Source organism: Physella acuta, unplaced genomic scaffold (genome assembly GCF_028476545.2).
Source record: "Physella acuta isolate Inbredline_101_S28 unplaced genomic scaffold, ASM2847654v3 ptg001458l, whole genome shotgun sequence".
NCBI classification, from domain to species: Eukaryota; Metazoa; Mollusca; class Gastropoda; family Physidae; genus Physella; species Physella acuta.
The window spans coordinates 29,715-52,591 of NW_026732973.1; the positions used below are offsets into that span (position 1 = coordinate 29,715).

The 22,877-nt window shown below is 33.9% G+C and overlaps 2 protein-coding genes across 3 annotated transcripts; one reads left to right on the forward strand and one right to left on the reverse strand.

Moving 5' to 3' along the window:
- Positions 1–3,280: 3,280 nt before the first annotated feature.
- Positions 3,281–12,072, reverse strand: LOC131928056 (tetratricopeptide repeat protein 39C-like). The gene is made up of 14 exons (XM_059283965.1): positions 11,749–12,072; positions 10,677–10,725; positions 10,291–10,419; positions 10,009–10,175; positions 9,095–9,374; positions 8,579–8,714; positions 8,109–8,206; positions 7,785–7,878; positions 7,299–7,406; positions 6,961–7,070; positions 5,525–5,648; positions 4,949–5,046; positions 4,718–4,822; positions 3,281–4,602 (listed from the first exon to the last, which is right to left on the reverse strand). Exons 1-14 carry the CDS (start codon positions 11,904–11,906, stop codon positions 4,462–4,464), a joined length of 1,797 nt encoding a protein of 598 aa, XP_059139948.1. The 5' UTR covers positions 11,907–12,072; the 3' UTR covers positions 3,281–4,461.
- A 104-nt stretch (positions 12,073–12,176) lies between these two features.
- Positions 12,177–22,256, forward strand: LOC131928058 (programmed cell death protein 2-like). Of its 2 annotated transcripts, none has more exons than XM_059283966.1 (9): positions 12,177–12,388; positions 13,322–13,485; positions 13,873–14,221; positions 14,304–14,364; positions 14,815–14,948; positions 15,545–15,714; positions 19,632–19,754; positions 20,408–20,550; positions 21,727–22,256. In XM_059283966.1, exons 1-9 carry the CDS (start codon positions 12,302–12,304, stop codon positions 21,858–21,860), a joined length of 1,365 nt encoding a protein of 454 aa, XP_059139949.1. In that variant the 5' UTR covers positions 12,177–12,301; the 3' UTR covers positions 21,861–22,256. The 2 variants fall into 2 exon arrangements, with proteins under 2 accessions (XP_059139949.1, XP_059139950.1); XM_059283967.1 differs by having other exon boundaries at positions 12,269–12,380.
- Positions 22,257–22,877: the final 621 nt, after the last annotated feature.

A 22,877-nucleotide genomic window follows, 5' to 3' on the forward strand; every position in this document is an offset into this window, starting at 1 on the left:
GTATAACTGTATCTATATTGTAAATAAAAACAATCAAATGGAATCAAAGATTATTTTAGGAATCAAATGTAATTTTGTAATTTCAAGAGATGTCCCTAAATCAAGCTTTAAGTCTAATAAATCCATTAATAAAGTAACACCTAATATTAGTAACACCGAGGAGACAAAATACATTCATCATTCAGAGTTATCTTTCTTTGCAAACAACATTACACCCATATTGTTTAATGACTCTTGCCTGAGTTAAGTTTTGTTGTTTTCATTTCTTGTTCTATCTCAGATTACTTTCACCTTTCTCATTGGCTCATTTTGAAAATAACAAACACATAAGTACTAAATTTGTAGAAAAGTTTATTAACAAAATGTGGGGCAATTGAATTATAAAAATCAAGACCTCATGTTTTAATTTCAAGCAACAACATGCCATTAAAAAAACATATTTTTGAAATTAAAAAAAAAAAAATTATATAATTTCCAGTGAAATATTACCCTGTTAAAGTGGTTTTTTTTACCACCAAAGCATTTTTTTACCACTTTAAAGTATAAAAAAGCATTGTAATAGTAATAAATAAATATGAAATAATCACAAGTTATTTTCTAGATGGCAGATCAGTGTACAATTAACATGAATCATTCATTATACATCTCCAGTGTTCCTGACAATTTGCTCACAGTATAAAAACTAGTTCATCATAAATAAGCTTATTAAATCAAAGTTTCATATTTAAATGACAGCTTGGAATGTCCTATCATCTGTATAATCAATAGATACATGTACAAACATGTACAAACATAAGTACAAACAGCAGTACATGTTTGTTTAGTATGGTTGTACACTCAGTGATAAACAAGTAGTCACTTTATTTATCTATCACTATTTTCTTACTGTACTAGTCTACCTACCAACTCCAATCTTCAATAATAGTTTGTACTTTATCAAAGCTACTTAATTAAAGCATATAGCAATAAATGCATTCTTCAGTAATAGTTTGTACTGTATCAAAGCTACTTACTTAAAGCATATAGCAATATCATTAAATATATTTAATTTCAATCAACTATTTAAAAACCTGTAACAGGTTATGATTTCAAATATGAAAAGGTTATAAGATAAATAAAGCACATTAATCTTATCAAGAAAGCACATGTTATGTTCATCAATCTTATCCAGAAAGCGCATATGTTCATCATTCTTATCCAGAAAGCACATGATATGTTTATTTAAGCAACAAATACATGCCTTTATTTTAACCTCTGAATTATCTTAGAGTCCATGAACCTAATACATTAACAAGTTATAAACAATATTAGACCTATAAGGATTTCAACTAGAACTAAGAGACCCATACGTATTTCAACAAGAAATGTACTACAATTCGTTTTCTATAACTAGTGGAAGAACTACATGACTTTTTCAAGAAATGCTGTAACACCTTTAAGAAAAAATATGCTGCTTGCCATAAAAGAGTTGAACAAATTCCTGAATAAAATATCATGATTAAGATTTCTGATGAAAAGAATGTTTAATTAACATTAATTAAGTCTACTTAGCAGGAAACTTAAGCATTAATAATCTAAATGACATCCTGTAATGATGACCAATGCTATCAAACATTTTTGTTCTTGTAGAAATTAGTCATCAAATGTGAAAGTTAAACTCAAAAACAAACATTTCTTCCAATAAGTGAAGTTTTTAAAACATGGTTTGGATATGTCTGTAATCTGATTACAATTATATCCAGAGGTTTTTAAACATGGTTTGGATAAATGAAGTGCAGGAACGCCTTATGCTTCAACCCATTGCTGTGTTTAAAAACATGGCATAGATAAGCTTCGTGACCCAAATTACATAGATCTTGTAATATTAAGATTATGTGGACTCGTATAAAAAAACAACACCAAATAAAAGCAACAAAATTAGCAATAATCTAGTTAATGCAGCTATTGCTTTAATCTGAGGGGGATTGCTTGTATTTCACCAAAGCATAACCATTTGAAAGGTTTGGAATCTTTGATCAATAAACCAATGTTTATATTGAAATATTTTCAAATAAACATAAATGAGACGGAGGAGGGAGAAGCACTATTTTTAACTATCACACAGTTCATTTTTCTTCTTTGAATTTTAAAACTCAATTAAAACAAAAAAAAATTATAAATAAATTGTTTATTAAAAAGTATTTTGCTAACATTTTTGTGGGTGTGAAACAAAGTTGAATTATAAAATATATCTTGAAAAGTTTTGAATTCTTTTTAATCACATTAAAGTGTAAAAAATAAGTTATAAAATGAAGATTCAATGGTAAGCTGAACTTTAACCTGCAATGTTGGAGAAATCTGTCCACTCACAATCATGTGTCATGCCAGTTTGGGTGAAAAACAATGCACCCAGTATATAATAGTTCTCTATTACAAAAACCAAAAGATAACAAATATAAATAATTTCAACACACAGGAGTAAAATATACAACTATGAGAAAACACCAAACTGCTGGGAACTGATAAACAAACAACAGTTTAAAATTGACTCAGGAATAGCTGATGCCCTATCTGTATGTTGACTGGTAAAGATCTGAACATGTAGCCAGCTAATCAACACTTTAGTCAGAATTATCTGCGAACCAATACTCAATGAATGCAGATTCCATAGTTAACAAACATGTCTTAAGACGGACAAGAAAAAAAAAATTAGTGTAATTTACTTTTATGCCATAAAAAAAGGGACAAAAAAGACTTGATTTAAACTACTAAGTGTTGCTATACGATAGCTATGAAAAAGAATTGATGCTCAAGCCTCTGCATGATAAGTTTTGGTTATAAACATATGGTAAAATTTTTTGTCAACCTATATAGATACAAATTATTTCTTCTACATCTCACGACCCTTTTTCACAGTAAAACAGCAAAAACAAAAAATTACATCTAATTGGTTTAACTTAAATTGATATAAAAACTAGAATATGTTAACAAGTGCACAGGGTGGGGTATAAAATAAGTACAACAATAAGAACCTTTAAAGAATTTCAATAAAACAAATCATAAGCAAAACAAATGTGAATATCAACTTAAAACAGAAATGTAAACAACAAACTGCTGATAAATTTAATTTGAGGGAGGTTGGGATTTATAATCATAAAACAACCAATGTTAAATTCAAAATTAGATATATATCCTGGAAATCTAAGGTTTGTTTTAGACTTGTTTTATTACACCAGCGCATACAATTTTATTGAAAAAATATTATTTATGTTATAGGTCCATTTCAGGTATTAAAAAAATGTTTACTAAAACATGATTTATACTTAGATTCAAGCAAGCATTCACATGTATATCTCAAGTCATCTTACTCTATGTATTTGTAAGTTGAAGCAAAGCATAGTATACAACATATTACATTTTTTTATTTTAGGGGATATATAAATAATTTGAGCAAACTTTTTTTCTTTTACATTTTGTTTGTTCTTGAATAATATCTGCTGATGCTATACTCAACTGCAAGTTGAGAGTGGCAGACTTGCAAGATGATACGGGTTGGCCGAAATATCCTAGCTAGTCATTCATCGCCTCTCATATTGTCAAAAATTGTTTCGAAGTCAGGTCATGTGATTTTGATGTGTCATGATAGTAAACAAATGTTGTCACAGCAACATAACTGTCTTGGTGTCCTGTTTTTTGTATGCACATTTAATGTTAGTATACACACAACTAGTTTATGGATAGAGTACTTCTCCAAACACAACTAATTTATGTATAAAGATGTGTACACAACTAATTTATGTTTATTCAAGAGTCCCTGCATGCATTTAGATATTTTTTTGGCATTTTATTAACACAATTATTGTCATACCACTAATGCATGTGTCGGCATTTTCAATGGCACCTTCAGAGTTACTGGTATCTAGATAACAGATTTGTGATTAATTAAAGGTATCAAATATTTCTGTGCACAACTTCATGAAAAGTACACACATTACAAAAAAAGTAGAAAACAAACGTTTAAATTACAGAACAGTCTTCGTGTGTCATTCCTGTAACATATCAATGACCATTTATTTCTTAAAAGCTATAGTTTATATTTTTTGCAGAGTGTTTATAATGATAAATTTTGACTTTATTCATTTATTGATTTAAAACTAAAAGATGCCTAAATAAAAGCTAAAAATATATATAAAAAATATCCACATCAGCACAGTAGCCTTATTATTGGATTTAATTATTTGTATAAATGAATGAATAAAAAACTAACAAAACATGGATTGGTTGAGGTATCCATTTAGCCATACATTTGCACAAACAATTGGATTTCTATCAATAAGTTAACTAAGACTAGTATATAAAAAAAGTACTTTAGAAAACTGGTGTAGGGTCAAGTGTCAAGGTTGAAGAAAAGGTCAAGGTCGAAGAAAAGACCATACTCTCAGGTGGAACTGATCAACACTACTTTCAAATATCCGGAGACGTTTAAACCGCTGTGGGGTTGCCTGATCCAAATTTTAACCTTTTCAATGCATTGTTGACACGCACACTCAACCGGTTTTCAAAATCATAGTCTTTGTAGTTGTCCTTAATAATCTGCAGACTGTTCTTAGCGTCGGGAATCGTCTGAAAAAAAAATTCATGTAAAAATGTATTCAGATTAAAACGAACCAAAAAACACGTTACGACAGGTGGAACAAAGATTTTTGTAAAAAAAAAAACTAATGAGAAATATAATTACTTCTGGTTTTTTCATGTATATGGAGGCCATTTCAAATAGAGTAAATGCTGGTATAAAAAGGTCATCTTTCTTCCCTTGGTGCCTGGCCAAAGCTTCCTTTAAACACTGGAGATTAAAATGGTTAATTGGTAATCTTTTAAATACCAAATATAATATGATTAGGTTAGTTATTTAACAACTATTAATATTTAAGTTCTGCATCTAAGCTAGACAACAGCAACTGGTTCTCACATTGATAGCCATGTCTTCTTCACCAAGTTCCTTGTAGAGAGAACCTTCAAGTAAACACTTCAACGGCATCAGATTGTGATCTGTCTGCATTTCACATACTGGGGGAACAAAAATAGACACTCATTAGATTCTATGATGACATTATTTTTATACTGTACCAAGTACACTATGCTTATAGTGACAAAAAATGTACTTATGATAACTATATTTTACTTGTATTGCTACAATATACCTAAACAGGTACTAATCCTTACTTTAGCTTATTATAACCTTATATCTAACACTATCAGTGATACTAGCAGAAAATCTGGATATCATGTAATACAATCCACTTTGTTGACATTTTGGTTACAATTTTAAAACAAAATATGCAAATACAAATTTAATTTGGCTACTTTTTTAACCTAATCTACCACAAATTTAAAGAAAAAAAAAAACACTTTGATCAAATATCAGAATCAACAGAGGATTATAAAATCATTTCAAAAAATGACAATCTACAAAATTGAACCCCCCCCCCCATCTTGATGACACAGACATCTCAACCCAACTACACACTGTGGCCACACAACTCACCATTTAGTAAGGGGCGTAACTCCTCATGTGTACATGTTGGCAAAGCATGCCAAAGGAATATCATCTCGAGGGTCAGTAGTCGGCAGTGTTCTTTAGTGGGCTTCAGTTTCTTGAACCTTTCAGCCTATTTATACATAGTAAATAGTTTTCATTAACATTCTCATTAATACTAGCATGTCAGCAGGTAAAAATATAAATCAGGTTAATTAACCTATTTGTAAAAACTGTAGTAGGACATTACCTCATCGATTCATACTCCCCTAACACATTTACTAATACCTTTTCCCATCAATAATATTAGACTATATTTGTTTGCTACTTAATGTATAGGTAAAGCATGTACATAATGTAATGATGGTATAAATTTGAATGCAGGTATGAAGGAGTGGATTTTAGATGTGAATTAAGTAAAACTTCTTACACCCTAAGTGTGATGGTGTGGATTAATATTATGTTTGATAAGTTTATTTTTTGATAGTACCATGTTGTAAGAGAAGTGTGAAAGAGTGGACTTTTGCTGTGCTTTTAAGTGTAATGCTGTTTTATATGCATCTTGGATTTGATGTCCACTCAATTTGTTTTTTGAAGTATACATATCATTATCTAGCTTGGCAGTCCTGTCTGCCTGTGACTCTCAAAGAAAATTTTAATAATGATCCTCGTTGATGCACGAAGTGTTTTTACCACTGTGTGCTTTTTACATAACTGAAATTGTATAATTTAATGGCGGCTTGTCCTTTAATGTTCATGTCTTAGCGGCATGACTACAATATCTGGGCTCAGTGTTGGGTATACAGTTCAAGCAGATTTCAGCTCTGCGCAAAAGTTTATTAATAAAAGTTCTTACTGTCAAAATAAAATAAATTAGACTATGACTTATTTTTACCAAGGATTTTAATGTTGTAATTTATTGAATATTGTTAATTTTTTACTCAATTTAGTTAATTTAGTTTTTCCTGTACCTAATAGATGTTCTTCCTGTACCTAATAGATGTTCTGGGCTTAATTACCAGTTTGGTGTGGGAATGAGGGGAATCAACAAAGGGTTGATCTTCTAGACCAGGGGTCTCCAAACTTTTCAGTCCGAGGGCCACATTAACCATTAAATTTCAATTCGGGGGCCAGTTTCTTCCAGGTATGTCTTTGATTTTTCTGGGAAAGTTCCTCAGCCATCACCAACAAACGTTTCTTCCGTGGACAAAAAGATCTCCGCGGGCCGGATGAGAGGACATCGCGGGCCGCATTCGGCCCGCGGGCCGTAGTTTGGAGACCCCTGTTCTAGACTATCAATCACAGTTTAAGATCTAATTGTACAGATTGACCTTTTTAAAAACAAATCAAATTTATAGTAAAGAATGACCAGCATTGACATTTTAAAAAAAATGTAAACAAAGAACTATAAATTTGAAGATTTTAAATTAAAAAAAAAAACATACCCTTTTCCCAACAAAAGCCTCAATCTGGTTGTTCTTTCTCTTGATCAATCCTGGCACTTTGTGAAAGATATCATGAGCTGCCTCTATCTCCCCCTGAGATCCAATACAAACTGAAAATAAAATTAGATTACAAGATGAGGAAAAATCTGGCCAATGATTTTACTTTTAACAGTAAAATAAAATTTAGATTGGCATGGTGCAAGTGAAGTCTCAGTGTAAAATATTTTATTTTTCTAATCACATCTTCCAAGTCTCGCAACCTTGCTTCACGATGTCTATTTTGATAATTACCATATAACATAACAACAAATTATTTTAAAGTCTAATAAGATTCCAACCTGCAATAAGATATGTGTAGTATGCCTGAGACCATTTGGATTCTTTCTGGAGCCTGATAAATCCTTCCTGAGCATCTTTCCATTGTAGCTTCAATATATGGCACCACCCTGTATGTAATACATACATGATTCTATTTAATTAAAAACAAAACAAAGATTTCAGAGAAATCAATATTTCTCATACAACTTGTTTAAATCATCATTAAAAAATTCAACACAATTTTAAATAAAGGATGGAGTGGTTAAAAGCTACTACAAAGGCCTTGTGTGTGATTATCAGTTATCTGCATATAATTACAAGGTGTATGTATTTATCCCACTCCTGAGATACTGATCACTAGATCTTATCCCTTTCTGTGGTCATAGAAATATACTCTTCTTCATCAGATTTATTTATTAAACCTCTGACTTCAAATGATTATTTGCACTATTTTAGTTTTTAAGATGACAATGCTAATAGAAAAAAAAATACACATAGAAACTCACCAATTTCATACAGGCACATTAATTCAATTTCCCTTTGACCTTTAGCCTCAACTAGGGCTCTTTTGTAGAGTACAAGAGACTGGTCATTCTTTTTCTGTACAACAATAAAACATTAATACAATGTCATTTTTAATCAACACATCTTTTTCTTCTTTTTTTTTTAATTAACTGAATAACAAATTAAAATAATGAGATGCAATTGTTTTTTGCAATTAACTAAATAACAAATTAAAATAATGAGATGCAATTTTATTTTAATGAGCACAAATTTTTGTAATTTACTGTCAGGGCAGCAATAGTTGTTAAAAGTTTGAAATAACTTACTTCTAAACGACATATCCTTCCTTGGAAAAACAAAAACAAGGAAGAGTTTGGGAATTCCCCTTCTTTTTCTTTGATGATGGCCTCGGCTTCTTTGGATCCTTCAAAGAAACAAGAAATAAAACTAAATTTAAATCAAGCATTTTTATTGACAGGCTTTTATGTAGACTGGAAAAATGCTATGTAACATCCTATCATCAACCTAGCTCTAATGGGTACCTCACTCAAGTTGGGCAGTGTGCTGACCACACAATTCCTAAATATATTTGAAGAACTTTGAACAATACTTTAGAGAAGGTACTTAGATTTAACCATAATCAAAGCTTTGAAGCATTCCAGAACCTTTTGACATTGTCTAAAGAGGTTAGAGCAAAACAATTATTAAAGGGAGGAAATAAAAGAGAAAACAACAGTAAAACTCAGTGGTGATCTCCCTTCATGAGTTCCTAATGTTGAATGTATAACATGCCCACCTGCTTGAAACTGGTTGGCTCCATCTAGGGCAAAGAAGGGCCTTAACACAGTGTGGTACCATAGCAAGGCGAGAGTGGCAAGGGGAGCCTTCATATCCTTGCTGTGACTGGTGAAGGCTAGACAGCTCAGGCCTATCTGTAAGGAGGCAACAATAATGTAATACAGAGCAAAACAACACTAATATAGGCTAAAAATATGGATAAAGAAAAATTAAGATTTAACTATTTAAGACCCAAACATGAATTGAGTAGAAAAACATTTTTGTTTTTTATAAATGAAATTGACTGAAAAAACATAAATAAATATTTGCTAATTATATTTTGCTGTCTATTATAAAGTGCATTTTCTCTCTTCTTAAAATAAATTACTACCTACAATTAAAAGGCTACAATTATGTCTTTTTTGAGTCAGGGGTACAAAAATTTGAGGAAAAAAAATAATTATGCCAAAACGACAGAGTAAAAACAATGAATACCTCATTTAAATTGTCTTAAAACTTTATAGCGTGTTCATACCTCTCTATCACCTTCAAATCCTAGAAATTCAATCAGCTTCAAGATCTTCGGAGGAACCATTGATATACAGAGCTGGAAGGTTCCATAGCCAAAGTTTACAGCTCCCAGCAGACGCGACAGCACATCAGCCGTCAGCTCCTCAGGGTCCTCACTGCTGCCATTTATTTCTGAATGGTTGGGTCCCCCTGCTGCTGGTGTGTGGAAGGAGGCGGGGTCAACAGAGGATGAGAGTTTGGCAATTTTGTTCTGGGCAAGTATCTCCATTAGTGTTGTTATTTCCCTGTATGGAGTGTTTTGAGTAAGTTAATTACAATATTATAAACATCAACAATATTTGATTTTGAAATGATCTCTTTAAAAACTGGAAATGGCGGAGGCAGCACCTGGTGAGCTGGGGTTCACGCTGTTTACATTTTACAATCATAGAGACGGGTTTGGTGACGGCTATTAGGGGCAGAAAATTTAGTTTGAAACGATTTTAAACTTAGAGGAGGTAACTAAGAGGAGGCTGCTTTCACATGGGGGGGGGGGGGGGAAGGGGGGGTTAGTGTTTTTAAGCAAATATTTTCAGTGGCAGCATTGGTACTGTCGAATTCACAAATTATAAATTACTGAAAAGTAGAAAAAAAAAAACAACTAAATAGCGGCGTATGATACGCAGCGGGTCGGCTTGTATACTTTAATAAACTAAGGGGCATATCTTAACTGCAAAGAAACTTGTACTTTGGCTGAACAACCTGCATTTCATTATTATTTGAAATATTAAAGAAAAATACCAACATGAAATATGCTTACACGCAATTAGTCATGATAGGATTAAAATAAGTAATAGATTAGTCTTTATCAGTTAGAACTCATTTTATTATAAATTCAACTTTTATTTTACAAAACAAATCTAACTTTTAACACTTTACTTGTGAAGTTTTTCATAAATTTTCCAGGCTTTACGCAGCAGCCAGCCAGCCTTGACATAACTTGGGATATCCTGATTGGTGAACACAAGAATAGCCTGGTACAGCAGGCAATCTGCAACTATTATCTGATTGGTTATTCTTTCCTCTGTTATTACTGCATTTTCCGACTAGAAAAAGAAAAAAATGTTCAAGTATTTTCAAACAGAATTCATACAATATTTATTTGTGTAAAGTTAAAGTAAATAAAAATAATTAAGACCAGTGACTTGAAAGGACACTTACTTTTTTCTTTGAGAATTTTTTCCTGAAAGACTTAACAAAACCATCATGTGATGAGCATTTTTTCTCTGTTTCCTGCAGTACTTTGTGGGCTTCGCCAAGTTTTTCTTCCTCAAATGACATCAAGGCTTGCTAGAAAAATTGTGTATTGGTTATTACATTTTAAAATTGTATAATTTAAATCTAGGTAATATTTAATAAAACAGGTCAAACCTTATTTTAATTTTAAATTCTTTAAAACTTATTTATAAATATTAATTTTGAGGAAAACAAAAAAAAAAAAAAAAAACATAAAAATAAAAGGAATATTTAAACCCATTAGATCATTATGAAAAATGAAGCCTAGCTTAAATGACTATTTATCAAGAATAAAATTCAAACACATTTACCATAAAGAAGACAAAGCTGTAACCAGAGTGCATCAATGGACTTTCATTTCTAGAAATAAATAAATATCCCATTACAGGTTATATCTAGGTTATTTAGGTTATACTGTTAAAAGGTCAGGCCAGCTTCTTTGTTGTCACTCTCACTTTAATAAAAAATATTACTACCCTGATACTGATATTACTAAATAGTCAGATACTAAATAGTAAATTAAATACTATAGCCTATAGGCATAGGCTAGGCCAAAGTATTTTCATTAAACCACATTATATTAGCATTATTGCTTGTAGTGAGTTATAGAATAGAGCATAAACTAAAGACAGAAATAACCCATTAAATTAATAAAGACTATTTTAAATGTTTAGTTAGTCATTAGGGTAGGACTGTTTCTGAATTGAAAAAAAAAAAATGAAAATTACTCTGCTGACTGAATTAGAATATTGGTGTTAAAAACACTAATAATGTAAACCAATTAGGCCTAGGCCCTACTAATAATAATTAATAGGCCAATGCTAGCCGGAATAAGATACGCATGCGCAATGGAGAGAAACTACGACTTGTCTTCGCGGCGATGTTTTCGATGGTACTGCGTATGCGTGAGTTTACCACCGCAGAACCCTAATACCAACACTAATCCTATCCCTAACCCTAATACAAACCCTAACCCTAGCCCTAATCCTATCCCTATCCCTAATCCTACCCCTAACCCTCGTTCTAGCTCTAACCCTAGCCATCGGTCACTGCGCATGCGCAGAGCTATCTTTTGCCGACTAAGTGGAGACGTTGGGGAGAAAAATCTTCTTCCGAGTAGTCACTTCGTATCTAGGCCTAATCACTAGCTAGTAATCAGTGCAATCACTAGATCTAGACTAGATCTCTAGTCACTAATGAAAATGATATATGATGACTAATAAATTTTGTTAATAAGTTAATAAATGTCACTAATCTCAGATTCGGAGATGTAGGCCCTACTTGTCAACTTGACGTACTTGTCACTACTTGATGTCTTGAAGGAATGAACCTCCACTAAGCAGAAAATATTACAAAAATTAAAACTATTAGTATTAGACCTACTTGTATTTCTCAAAAAGAGCAAACGCTTCGTCAAAGCCGTTGTTCAATAGCATATTTATTCCGGTACATGCCATTTCGATGTCATCGAAAGTTGATTCTTCGTGATCGCCAGCTGCATTGTTCATGTCTTCCATTTGTAATTTGTTAACTTCTGCCATATCCAATAACTACTAATATATCAAATTGTGTAAAATAAATATTTTGTTACTGTTTTTACTTCTATTGTGTGTGAGTAAAGATAAGATTTATAAGTGGGTGTATCATCCCTGTTGAAAATTGTAAACAGCCCCAGCCATGATGCTATGGCAGCCTTTTAGAACTTTGATTGGTTAAATTATTGGAAAAATATCCCCGAGGTCAAAGAAGAGGTTTAATTTAGAGCTCGTATGTATTTAAGTTCAATTAAAATTGTTTAAACTTCCGCTTTCGTTTTCTCTTTCCGTATGTTACTAGCCATGATTTCAGTTTCTGTTGATGTTTCGAAGCTAAATGTTTACAAGTTTACGTAGGCTATTTGTCTAGATCTGCACACTTAAAGTACATATTGAGAACTATGTCTGTATTAATAGGCTTGATAGACCAGCCTATTGAAGACACAGACATATTCGGGTTTGAAACTAGTAAAATTGGAGGTGTGCCCGTGAGTCAGCTGTGATTGTAAAAACAAAATCAGTAAAATCAGGTCCCATGCCTGCCATAGGCATAGCTGCTAGATCTAGATCTAGCAGCATAGTATAGTCGGTAAAACTCCATTTTAGCGTATTTTATTCCCCTTTCACGCTCACCTCCAGTTGAGCGTATTTTATTATAAACTCACAATTGAAACACACAAAAACGTCAGGAAAACATTGGGCCTGGGCTTATTAAAAAGTTATTTCTTTATGAATTTTTGTTTTAGTTTTTGATAAAAAAGTTTTGTCAAAACTTGAGAAAAATCCAAATTTGGAATATTGAATGTACTGCTATGTAGTATGTTCGTGTGTCAGTTAAGATTTTCATGGCAACTGGAGGTGGGAGTGAAGCTGTGAATAAAATATGCTAAAATGGAGTTTTACCTGCATAGGCCTACACCCTACATACAACATCAACATTATACAACAATCATCAACATTCTAAAATATGTAAAAAAAAATGAATGATTGAAGATACCTATTATCATACAATTATGTCCAACGATTAAATATTATAAATTAAAAATAGACTTTCAAAAATAGGTGTCTGTTAGACCATTAGGGCATTAGGTTGTTAGTAGTATTGTAATCTCAACGAGTTTTATGGTATGGTTAAGAAGATTCTATAATTGGACACTGGTATGAAAATTCCCTCGTTATAGTAGGCCTATAGGTTTTGTTTTATAACTTTTATCATCATTATCTTTTTCTGTCAGTGCCCTAGATTCAAACTCGAGACCTTCTAGCTAGCAGTCAAATGCTTAAATCAACCCTTCGACCATCCTGTCCTTCTGTAAAATTTATATCTAGGCCTCTATAATTTTTTATATTTATAAATTATATTAGGCCTAACTACTCTTAATATTAAAAATGATTGAATAGGTGTTAATTTTTTAAATTAGAATCATCTAAAAGCTGAAGCCAATCAGGGAATCCCAGAATGCAAAGTTTGTGGTCAACCATCCACTTTAATTAGTCAGTTGTACTGCCCTTTACATGGATCTGCTTATCATAGATGTCTTTATGTGTATGCTTGTAGTGACCTTTGTAGTCGACAGCAGAATGGGTAAGTTGGGGTAGTCAGTAATATGTATTTGTGGGTATATTTTGTATATATATATATAGATATAGATATAGATATAAGCAGTACTATAAGTCAATGAGTAATGTGAAACTGTTCCCACTACCTTCTTAAGCAATAATTTTTCCAGTAAAGTAAAAAAAAATAAAGGTCGGTTAGGCTTGAGCTAAATAACAATTAATCTTTGATTCAAACTTTAAAACACAGGTTCCTCTTGTTAGTGTTTATATTCTATTTACCACTTAACCACTAGTAATGACACTATTTTTTAAGTTGCTACTTGTATTTGAGGGGTCAATGTTTTTTTTCAGTGAATTTTTTTGTTTAAAAAAACAGTTTGTCATGAAATTATTTTTTTAATTATTTTTACAGATGGAGAGTGTTTCGATCAATGGCTTATGACGAAAGTTATGACAGGTCAAAGAATCCGAGTAAACAAAAACTTAATGTCAGTGATGCTAGTGAATGGGGTGTCGGCCAAGATGACTGGGGACAGGTTGGCCAAGATGACTGGGGGGATGGTTCAAATGAATGGAGCGAGGATGAAAAATGTGGAGAAGCTCTAAATGGAGATGAAGACCAAGAAATTGATGAAGTTGCTGAAACACCCCCACATTTGGGAAACTTGGTACAATGTCAACAAACTTTGTCATCAGAAAACCCCACTGCTCTAAATAGTGGACAAGCTGAAGCTGTAGATAATTTAAACACCTTTTCAGAGGTACAGCATTCTGTGTGATGGTAGTGGTAAATAATTAGGTGGTATTCAGTGCTGGTAACTATTTGTTTTTTTCTTTCTCAAGTTAAGAATAAATGACATATCTGCAGATGTTCAAGATCAGCCACAATCTAGTCAACCAGAAGGTAAAGAAATTTTAATCATTTATTGATTTATTTTACATTTAAAAAATTATTATACTATAATTAAGAGTCTAATTAAATTGTTTTACATTTTCCCTTTTTATCTTGATTTGTACACTCCAGTGAAAATAATATAAAAAAGAAAGTAACTAAAGAATAACAATAATGTACCCTTTATAACTTGGCAGTAGTAAGCAGGCAGAGTTCCACTGTTTTAGTGACCTCAGCATGCAAAGGGATAGTGTTGTCAGTTCTATGCCCAGTTTCCTTTACTTTCGCTTACATGAGTCAAGTACCCACCTTAGCTTTGTGGACTCCGTGAAACCCTATTGAATTAAGCCTGAAATCAGTTCTTGAAATTTTCAGGTTAGCAGTCATGTGCTATAATACTATCTGACCATGTTGTCCCTTATTGCAACACACATATACATTCTGCTTTTTATTTTTCCTCAGGAAGAAGTGAGGTTGCAGACAGAGAATGTTTTGGAGATGTTGGTGAACCTAGAGTGGTCATGGAGGACTTTGTTGTGCCAGATACAGAAAGATGGACAGCCATGACTCAAATCCTGAACACAGAATGTCCAGAGGTTGTTCTTTTACCTATTTCCTTGGTGGTTGGGGGTTAAAATTACATCTGATAGCAAACCTCTTGCCCTCATTTGAGAATATACACCCATCCAGATCCCTTACTTTTCTTTTTTGTTGCTGCACATAATAATTATTTGATAAATACTTTTATAGGAATTAAAATATAAATTGCAATTATTTTAAAAAAAAATGTTTCTTTTTTTTTTTTGAATAAACTTTTATTGTCTGTCTTATAGTCTTTCAAAATTAGGTGCATATATTTCTTTCATGCTTAAAAACTTGAATAACGGGTATTCATTTTAGAAAGTCCATCTGATAATTAGACTGAAAAAAAATGTTGATTTTGGTAATTTATTTTTGGATGGTCACTCTCAAGTAATGTTATCAAGGCAAAACATCAATTTCCTTTTTTTAAACACCGAAGCATTTACATTTTTTATACAACATCCACATTAAGTTAGAAATATCAGGATAAATTTATATTGATTTGTAACAACATGTGTCTATGCTATTAAAACACTGCAGTTTAAATTTAAAAACTGTATAATTTATTCTGTTATTTGTATTAATAAAATATTATTAAAAAAACAATTAGCTTTCAGAATCAGTGGCTGTGGGGAAAAAACCTGTTGTGTTCAAAGCATATTATCTAAACGTTATTGACGAGCCTCGTAACACAAGCTTCAATGATGAACATGTGGAGAATCTAATCAGGACCTACGAGAAAAACGAAGGCAAACCTCTCGGGTCACTGTTATCTGATAAGTAAGTATCAAATACCCAAGTATCCAATGAGATAGCTGCTATTAATTGACTCATATTATGCAACATCTGTTGTAGATGTTTAGCATTTTGAAGACTCAGTGTTATTTTTAAAGTCTGTTGGTTTTTTAGAGTAATTTTTTACTCCACATTTTAGGGGTCAACGGCCTTATTGCAAAAAATGAGCAATTTATCAAAACGTTTTTGCTGAAAATATTCAGTTATATTTTTGTTAGTTATACTTCAAAATGGTTCTTTGACATTAAAGCTTAAAGTTAGTGTTATCTGTTTTAATTACCTTGGCATACAAGGTATAGCATGGCTTGGTTCCCCTAACGTGATTCAGGTACCCATCAAAGCTGTGTGGACTCAAGTACATCAAGCCCGGGATCTGAACTTGAGACTTTGGGGTTAGCTCAACTATTCAACCACGCTGTCCCTTAAAACTTGAATTACTTTTACTGAAATCTAGTCTTAGTAATAAGGGTTCACACCTACTGAGAAGCGTCACATTTACACAGCCAAATATCCACCTACAGATCTAGCCTCATAAAGTTAAAGCTAACCCCTTGCTTGAAGTCATTCAATAACAATGTAGGATCACATTGCTATTTCTGTTGCAACACCTGTTTCTGTTTTCCCTTAACTTGAAGAACTGATTTATGCAAGAATTGTTTTAAAACAAGTGGTCTGCCACCTGTGGTTAAGAAACAGCCTGTGGCACATTAATGAATAATGCTGCCCTTAATAATAACAATAATGCTGCCAGGACTTATTATTGAGAAAAGAATAGAAGTAGATTATATAAAAATAATGGGTTTTTTTAAAATGTATTCATTTCATAATCATATACAAGCAAAATGCACCTGTCAGTATATAGCTTCCCAAAAAAAAGTGTGCTTTAGCTTTAAAAAAAATGGATAACAAGGTTTTATTCAAAGATTGCTGCAGACACCTGATTTAAATAGATGGCAGAAGCAGAGTTTCATCCAGGCTCCGCCCCCCCCTGAAGAAAGTCTACCCCCCCCCCCCCCCCAACAAAATGGAATTATAGAAAATATATAAACGTATTCCAAAGTTGGTCCAATAACCCACACAATGAATATGAGACAAAAAACAACCAGAACACACTGAAGAGTTAAGTTGTGGGCTCTCAAATCTTGCAGCTTGTATTGGGTTAAATTCCTAGTCAGCATTGGGTGATAGAGAGGTAGGAAACACCTATATATCCCATGCTTTAAAATTAGCAAGCTGGCATTTTGATTTACCTGCACAGCTAGTGTCCCAGGGCCCACGTAAACAAGGTACAGCAATATAGGCAGCTGGCCATTGCCTAGCTACCCTATACCCCCATTCACAGTAACTGTAGAAACACCAATTACTTCTATTTCACTTTGCATATTGATTTTGCATATTACAATTTACATGATTCTTTTTACCACGTTTTTCTTAACTCAGCTTCGCGTTTGTTTATGGATTTGTTTGTTGTTAAAATTGACAACAAAAATTAGCCCACTTCTGATTGCTCTAGAGATCTGAAATTCGGCATGCAGGCTATTTTCGCCTAACAATTTCAGATGCAATCATAAAAACTAGCAATTAGAGACCTAAATTAGCTTAATTAAATTACGCCCCTTCTCTGTTTAAAGCGTATCGGTCGCTCAAGATTTGAAAATGGGCCTTTCAATAAAAAGTGTGACGCGCATTGTGAAGACCCCTTAGTGAAAAAAATAAACAACAAAAAATATGGATCAGCTGACGGGAAGATACTTGAAGGTAATGCGACAACAATGGAAAAACATTGAATTTCTCTCAATCGACGAAATCAGTATGGTGTCGTATCAAATGCTGAGTAAAATCGACACACGATTAAGACAGCTGAAGAATAACCCAGATCAAGTGTTTGGAAGTCTGAATGTCATCGTGTTTTGGTGATTTTGATCAGCCTTTGTCATATGTTCCTGCCTCACACTTATGGAGAGAATTCACATTGGTGGAATTAACTGAAAACATGCGACAACGAGGAGACACTAGATTCGCCGATCTTTTGAACGCCCTGCGAGTTGGAGAGCTTAACGCGTCTCATTTTGAATTGCTCTTGTCAAAAATGCTCACGAATGAGGATCTTCGTAGTGATTTTGCCGTCGACAAGGCGATTCGGATCAACCCAACAAAGGCGCAAGTTCAAAAACACAACGATGCTGTACTTGAACTAAATCGTAGCAACGGAACTCGGGTATACAAAATTAAGGCACAGGATGAAATCATTGAAGCTCCTAAAAACACTAAGGACCCTAAAATTGAGAACATGATTTCTAAAGATACCGACAAGACTGGAGGCCTGCAGCAGTACGTTGAAATATTTGTCGGCGCTCGAGTAATGCTGCGTTATAACGTTTGTATTGAAGAAGGACTCGCAAACAGAGTTTCTTCCAGGCATCTCTTTGCCCCCCCGAAAAATTTTTACCGCCCCCCCCCCCCCCCGAACGAAATGAAATTTATATAATTTATATAGAAAATATATACTTTTAACAGTGTCCGCCCCCCCCCCCGAAGAAAGTCTACCGCCCCCCCCCCCCCCCCCCCGAAAATTTCAAGTGCCCCCCCCCCCCCCCCGGAGAAAAAAGTCTGGAAGAAACACTGCTCATAAATGGAGCGATGGGTCAAATCGTCGAAATACAGTGGCGCAACAACACTCGACGTACGCAAATGTATGAGGAAGACATTCCAGATGTCAAAATCGATTTTGGTCCCCCGTACGGTGAGAAAATAGTTCAACCAAAGTCTGTTCAGTTTGATGCCGTAAGAAATAAAGGAAAGGTTGAACCACGACAGCTCCCATTGATTCTGTGCTGGGCGTGCACAGTTCACAAAATGCAAGGATGTACCGTGGACAAAGCTGTGGTGAACCTAGGAAGCAAGCTCTTTGCGGATGGACAGGCTTACGCCGCATTAAGCAGAGTTCGCTCGTTGGAAGGATTGCGTATCGAAGAATTGGATCTCGCTAAATTAGCAGGAAGAAAACCTTGCAATGAAGATGCTATCCGTGAAATGGAGAGAATGCGGAACCATCAGCCCCAGAATCGAGCACAGCAAAATTAATCATTTTAGTTTCATTTCAGCCTCTTTTTTTTTTTTTTTGAATGTTTTACAGTGTAATGCTTAAGGTGGGTGGAGAATCGACAGTTAATCTGTTCGAGGAGGGATGGACGGTGGGCCAACTACCTAAAAGCATTCAAAAACCTTTTGATCCTATTTATTTTGATAAAAAAATCCTCTAAATTTTTATGTATTTAAAAACACTTAGTCAAGTCATACTTAATCAAGTCATTAGATAAAGTAGAAAATAAACTATATAAAAAACTTTTAAAAAACCACGTTTTTCATGTGTAGCAACGGACTAAAAAGGAGAAAATAAAATACTTAAAAAAAAACTTTTTAAAAAACCATGTTTTTCTTGTGGACTAAAAAGTAGAAAATAAATTTTTCTTCCGACCCTAAGGGATCTACCAATGACTGCTCGTAGATTTTGTGCTTCCTCGAGCTGTGCAGGTTCTTGTGATGACTGTTCATACATTTGATGACAAAAAACGTGGGTCGGTGAACGTACCCACGTTTTTTGTCATCAAATGTATGAACAGTCATCACAAGAACCTGCACAGCTCGAGGAAGCACAAAATCTACGAGCAGTCATTGGTAGATCCCCTAGGGTCGGAAGAAAAATTTATTTTCTACTTTTTAGTCCACAAGAAAAACATGGTTTTTTAAAAAGTTTTTTTTAAAGTATTTTATTTGTTTAATTAAGTTTAAATTCTTTAAAAATTAGTTTTTTTGTTATTTGTTCCACTGTTTAATTCTTGCTACTTTTTATCCCACTGTTTATTAATGGTTATTATGTTTTAATTGTTGTGTTCCCCCAGGCCTAACACAGGCAAAGGAAAAGTTAGTACTGAGAGTTATGAAAAGACAGAGCTGAAACATGGAGACAAAATTTTCCACAAGTTTTTGAAGAGATTGCAACGGTGTCCTGAACAGATTATCAGGTTCATAAAAAAATTTTGTTTATTCATATATTCAAGCTTTCCATTTTTTGTAGTGAAATCTTTAGGCCTACAATTAATATAGGGCCGATTCTAGTCGGAATAAGATACGCATGCGATACGCATGCGCAATGGAGGGAAACTACGACTTAGCGGCGATGTTTTCGATGGTACTGCGCATGCGTGTGTTTACAACCGCAGAACCCTAATAGTTACTAATACCAACCCTAATCCTATCCTTAACCCTATCCCTAATCCTATCCCTAACCCTATCCCTAACCCTAGCCCTAATCCTATCCCTAACCCTATCCTTAATCCTACCCCTAACCCTCATTCTAGCCCTAACCCTAGCCATAGGTCACTGCGCATGCGCAGAACTATCCTTTGCCGAAAAATCTTATTCCGAGTAGACACTTCGTTAATATAGCGTTAAAATAATAAAACATTATCATATTTGACTAAAAATAGAACATTGATTGGTATTAGTTAAAATATATTGTATTTCCTTAATTTACTGAAACATTGTTATGAACTATTGCGAGGTTAACTGTTATGGAATTAAAAATCGCCAAGTTTGGTTTAAAGTGTTTTTTTTGGATAATTGTATTCTAGAAAAATAGAATAAAAGGACTGTTTTATTTTTACTATAAATTCAGATATGAGAGAGAAGGTGAACCACTGTTTATTAACAAACTGGAAGGTACCCCATCTATTGCATCTTGTACCATCTGTGGCTACCCGAGAGTGTTTGAGCTTCAGCTATTGCCTCCACTTATACCTTGGTTAAAGAGTCTTGATGGTAGGCTATGGTGAATTTATTAACCCCATCCTGCTCAGTGTACTTTAATCCTATAAAATGCTTGACAGTAGGCATTTATTTACCCCTGCCCGCCCCTATTTTGTCAATGTATAAACTGATTTAAACAGCACTTGTTTTGTTTGTGGTGTACTATTTTTAAGTTCAGTTCCCTGTTTGGTCAAAAGCTCACTCCATTTAGTATTATGTGTCAACCTGTTGTGTGCCATAAAGGTCGTTGACGCCAGTTTCAACAAGCTTTTCCATTTGGCTTTTCTTCCATGGCCTTTGTCCATCCAAGAACAAACTACAAGGTAGCAGTTGTTTGATTTAAAAGTTTTCTTTGCTAGTTGCATTGCTGTCCCCAGCTATTGAGACTCCTCTGTCCCGGAGTTTAAACTCAGGACTTTACTGTTTAGCAACCATGAGCTGTACCTACTCGACCGATCTTCTCACCACTAATTGACAGCCCCCATCCATCCAGATATGATTATCAATATTCCAACACTCACTAAAAATAAACAGCATTCAAATGTAACTGCAGGGGCGGTATGGTCGGGTCGGTAAAGCTCATGGTTGCTAAATCGAAAACTCTCAAGTTCAAAACCTCTGGCAGATGAGGCTCCTTAGCTGGGGACAGCAACTATTCTAGGAGAGACAACTCCAAAATCAAACAACTGCTGCCTTGTAGTTAGTTCTTGGTTGGACAAAGGCTATGGAAGCAAGTCCAAAAAGAAAAGCTGGCTGAAATTGAGTCAATGGCCTCAATGGTGCATAACCAGTATACTTAATTGTGTTGTAGGGGATCCCTTCCAACAAAATTAAGAACTAAGAAGAAGAAATGTAACTGCCTTCCCTGGTGTATGGCATCATTACTGGACATTACAGAAATGACTGTACTATTGTTTTGTGTTAATGAATTTACTGAACAAAGTACAGTCAGAATATTTTGTAGTGGTGGACTAAGCCTGGGTGACTAAACTAATGTCAGTTTGTTTTGAGCTGATTGGCTATTATACCAAACTACAGTTGAGTTGGTCCATGTACAGAATCAACAGTTGATCATTGAACTGTCCTTAAAAGTTCCTCTTTAGACCCAGCGATCCTATTGGGCAGAATAAATATAGTTCATATGTTGGAACTGTCCTCAAACTAATGTTGCAATGTTGTGTGTTTCAGGTACAGAAACAAAAGTTGAGTTTGGCACTGTCCTGATATTCACCTGCAAAAACAACTGCTGGTCCGATGAGTTAGACTTTGTGGAAGAGTCTATTCTCTTTCAAAACGACCCAGACAACCACTTATTCCGATGAATTAATTTGTATGTTAAGCTTGTTCTTGTCAGTTAGCCACAATTACTTGCTAGTCTGTAGGAGCAACTTGATGGTCCAGTGTTAGGGCACTCAAATGTAACCCTATCTATAGAGGCGGCTAGGTACAAAAGTGGTGCACTCAATCGCATTCCTATCTATAGAGGCGGCTAGGTACAAAAGTGGTGCACTCAATCGCATTCCTATCTATAGAGGTGACTAGGTACAAAGGTAGTGCACTCAATTGAAACAGTAAAGGCTAAAGTTCACCTTCAGCTTGCCTCACTGTGTGGTTACTAGTAATATGATTATACAACTGTGGCTTATTGACAAGTCTTACTAAATGTTTAAAATTGTTACTAAGATTTTGTTCATTATTGAAAATAAAAATGCAGCCTGAGCTTTTTTTTTATTCTTTTTTTATTCTTAAGTAATTTATTATGTTTTGCCCTTTAATCCTAGTATTAGTGTGGACTATAAGTAAAATACTTATGAAATTTGCTTTTTAAAAAAATACATGAAACCAGTGATCCTATTCCTCTGAAATGGTAGGGCCAAGTTATGTTTTATTCCAATATACACAACATCAAAGGGAGACAACATTTGCAGCAAATATAGATAAGACAATGCTTACCACCGAGAAAAATAAGGACTGATGGATACACATACTTAAGAGACTTACAATTTAGAATGTAATACAAAAATGCACATGGGAAGTCAACAAGATGCAGTTATCAATGAGACTCGGCTGAAAAGAAACACAATGCTTGATGAGTAGGGCTACTAAAACAAGTAAATAAAAAGTCTAGTGACAATTTAAGCGCAATTTCATTGTTATCTAAAAATAGATTTGTCGTAGCGTAAAGCACACACGGGGACAAAACACAAGACGTATAATGCTGGGGTGCGTTCAAGCTAGGAGAACGATCTGTTTGTAGGTGTTTATGTAATTTTTAAAAAAAAATTGTGACAGAACGAAAGGATATTTTTGAAAACTTTCTTCGGCAATATTGTTCTAAA

Bases quoted from the DNA above. Each gene is read 5' to 3' on its own strand.
- LOC131928058 (XM_059283966.1), top strand. From the start codon at position 12,302: ATGTCTGTATTAATAGGCTTGATAGACCAGCCTATTGAAGACACAGAC. The intron at 15,715-19,631 runs GTAAGTATCAAA...GTGTTCCCCCAG, and splicing joins GGGTCACTGTTATCTGATAA to GCCTAACACAGGCAAAGGAA. The intron at 20,551-21,726 runs GTAGGCTATGGT...TGTGTGTTTCAG, and splicing joins TTGGTTAAAGAGTCTTGATG to GTACAGAAACAAAAGTTGAG.
- LOC131928056 (XM_059283965.1), bottom strand. From the start codon at position 11,906: ATGGCAGAAGTTAACAAATTACAAATGGAAGACATGAACAATGCAGCT. The intron at 10,420-10,676 runs GTAAATGTGTTT...CAATTTTTCTAG, and splicing joins ACAGCTTTGTCTTCTTTATG to CAAGCCTTGATGTCATTTGA. The intron at 7,407-7,784 runs GTGAGTTTCTAT...TATTACATACAG, and splicing joins AATGTGCCTGTATGAAATTG to GGTGGTGCCATATATTGAAG.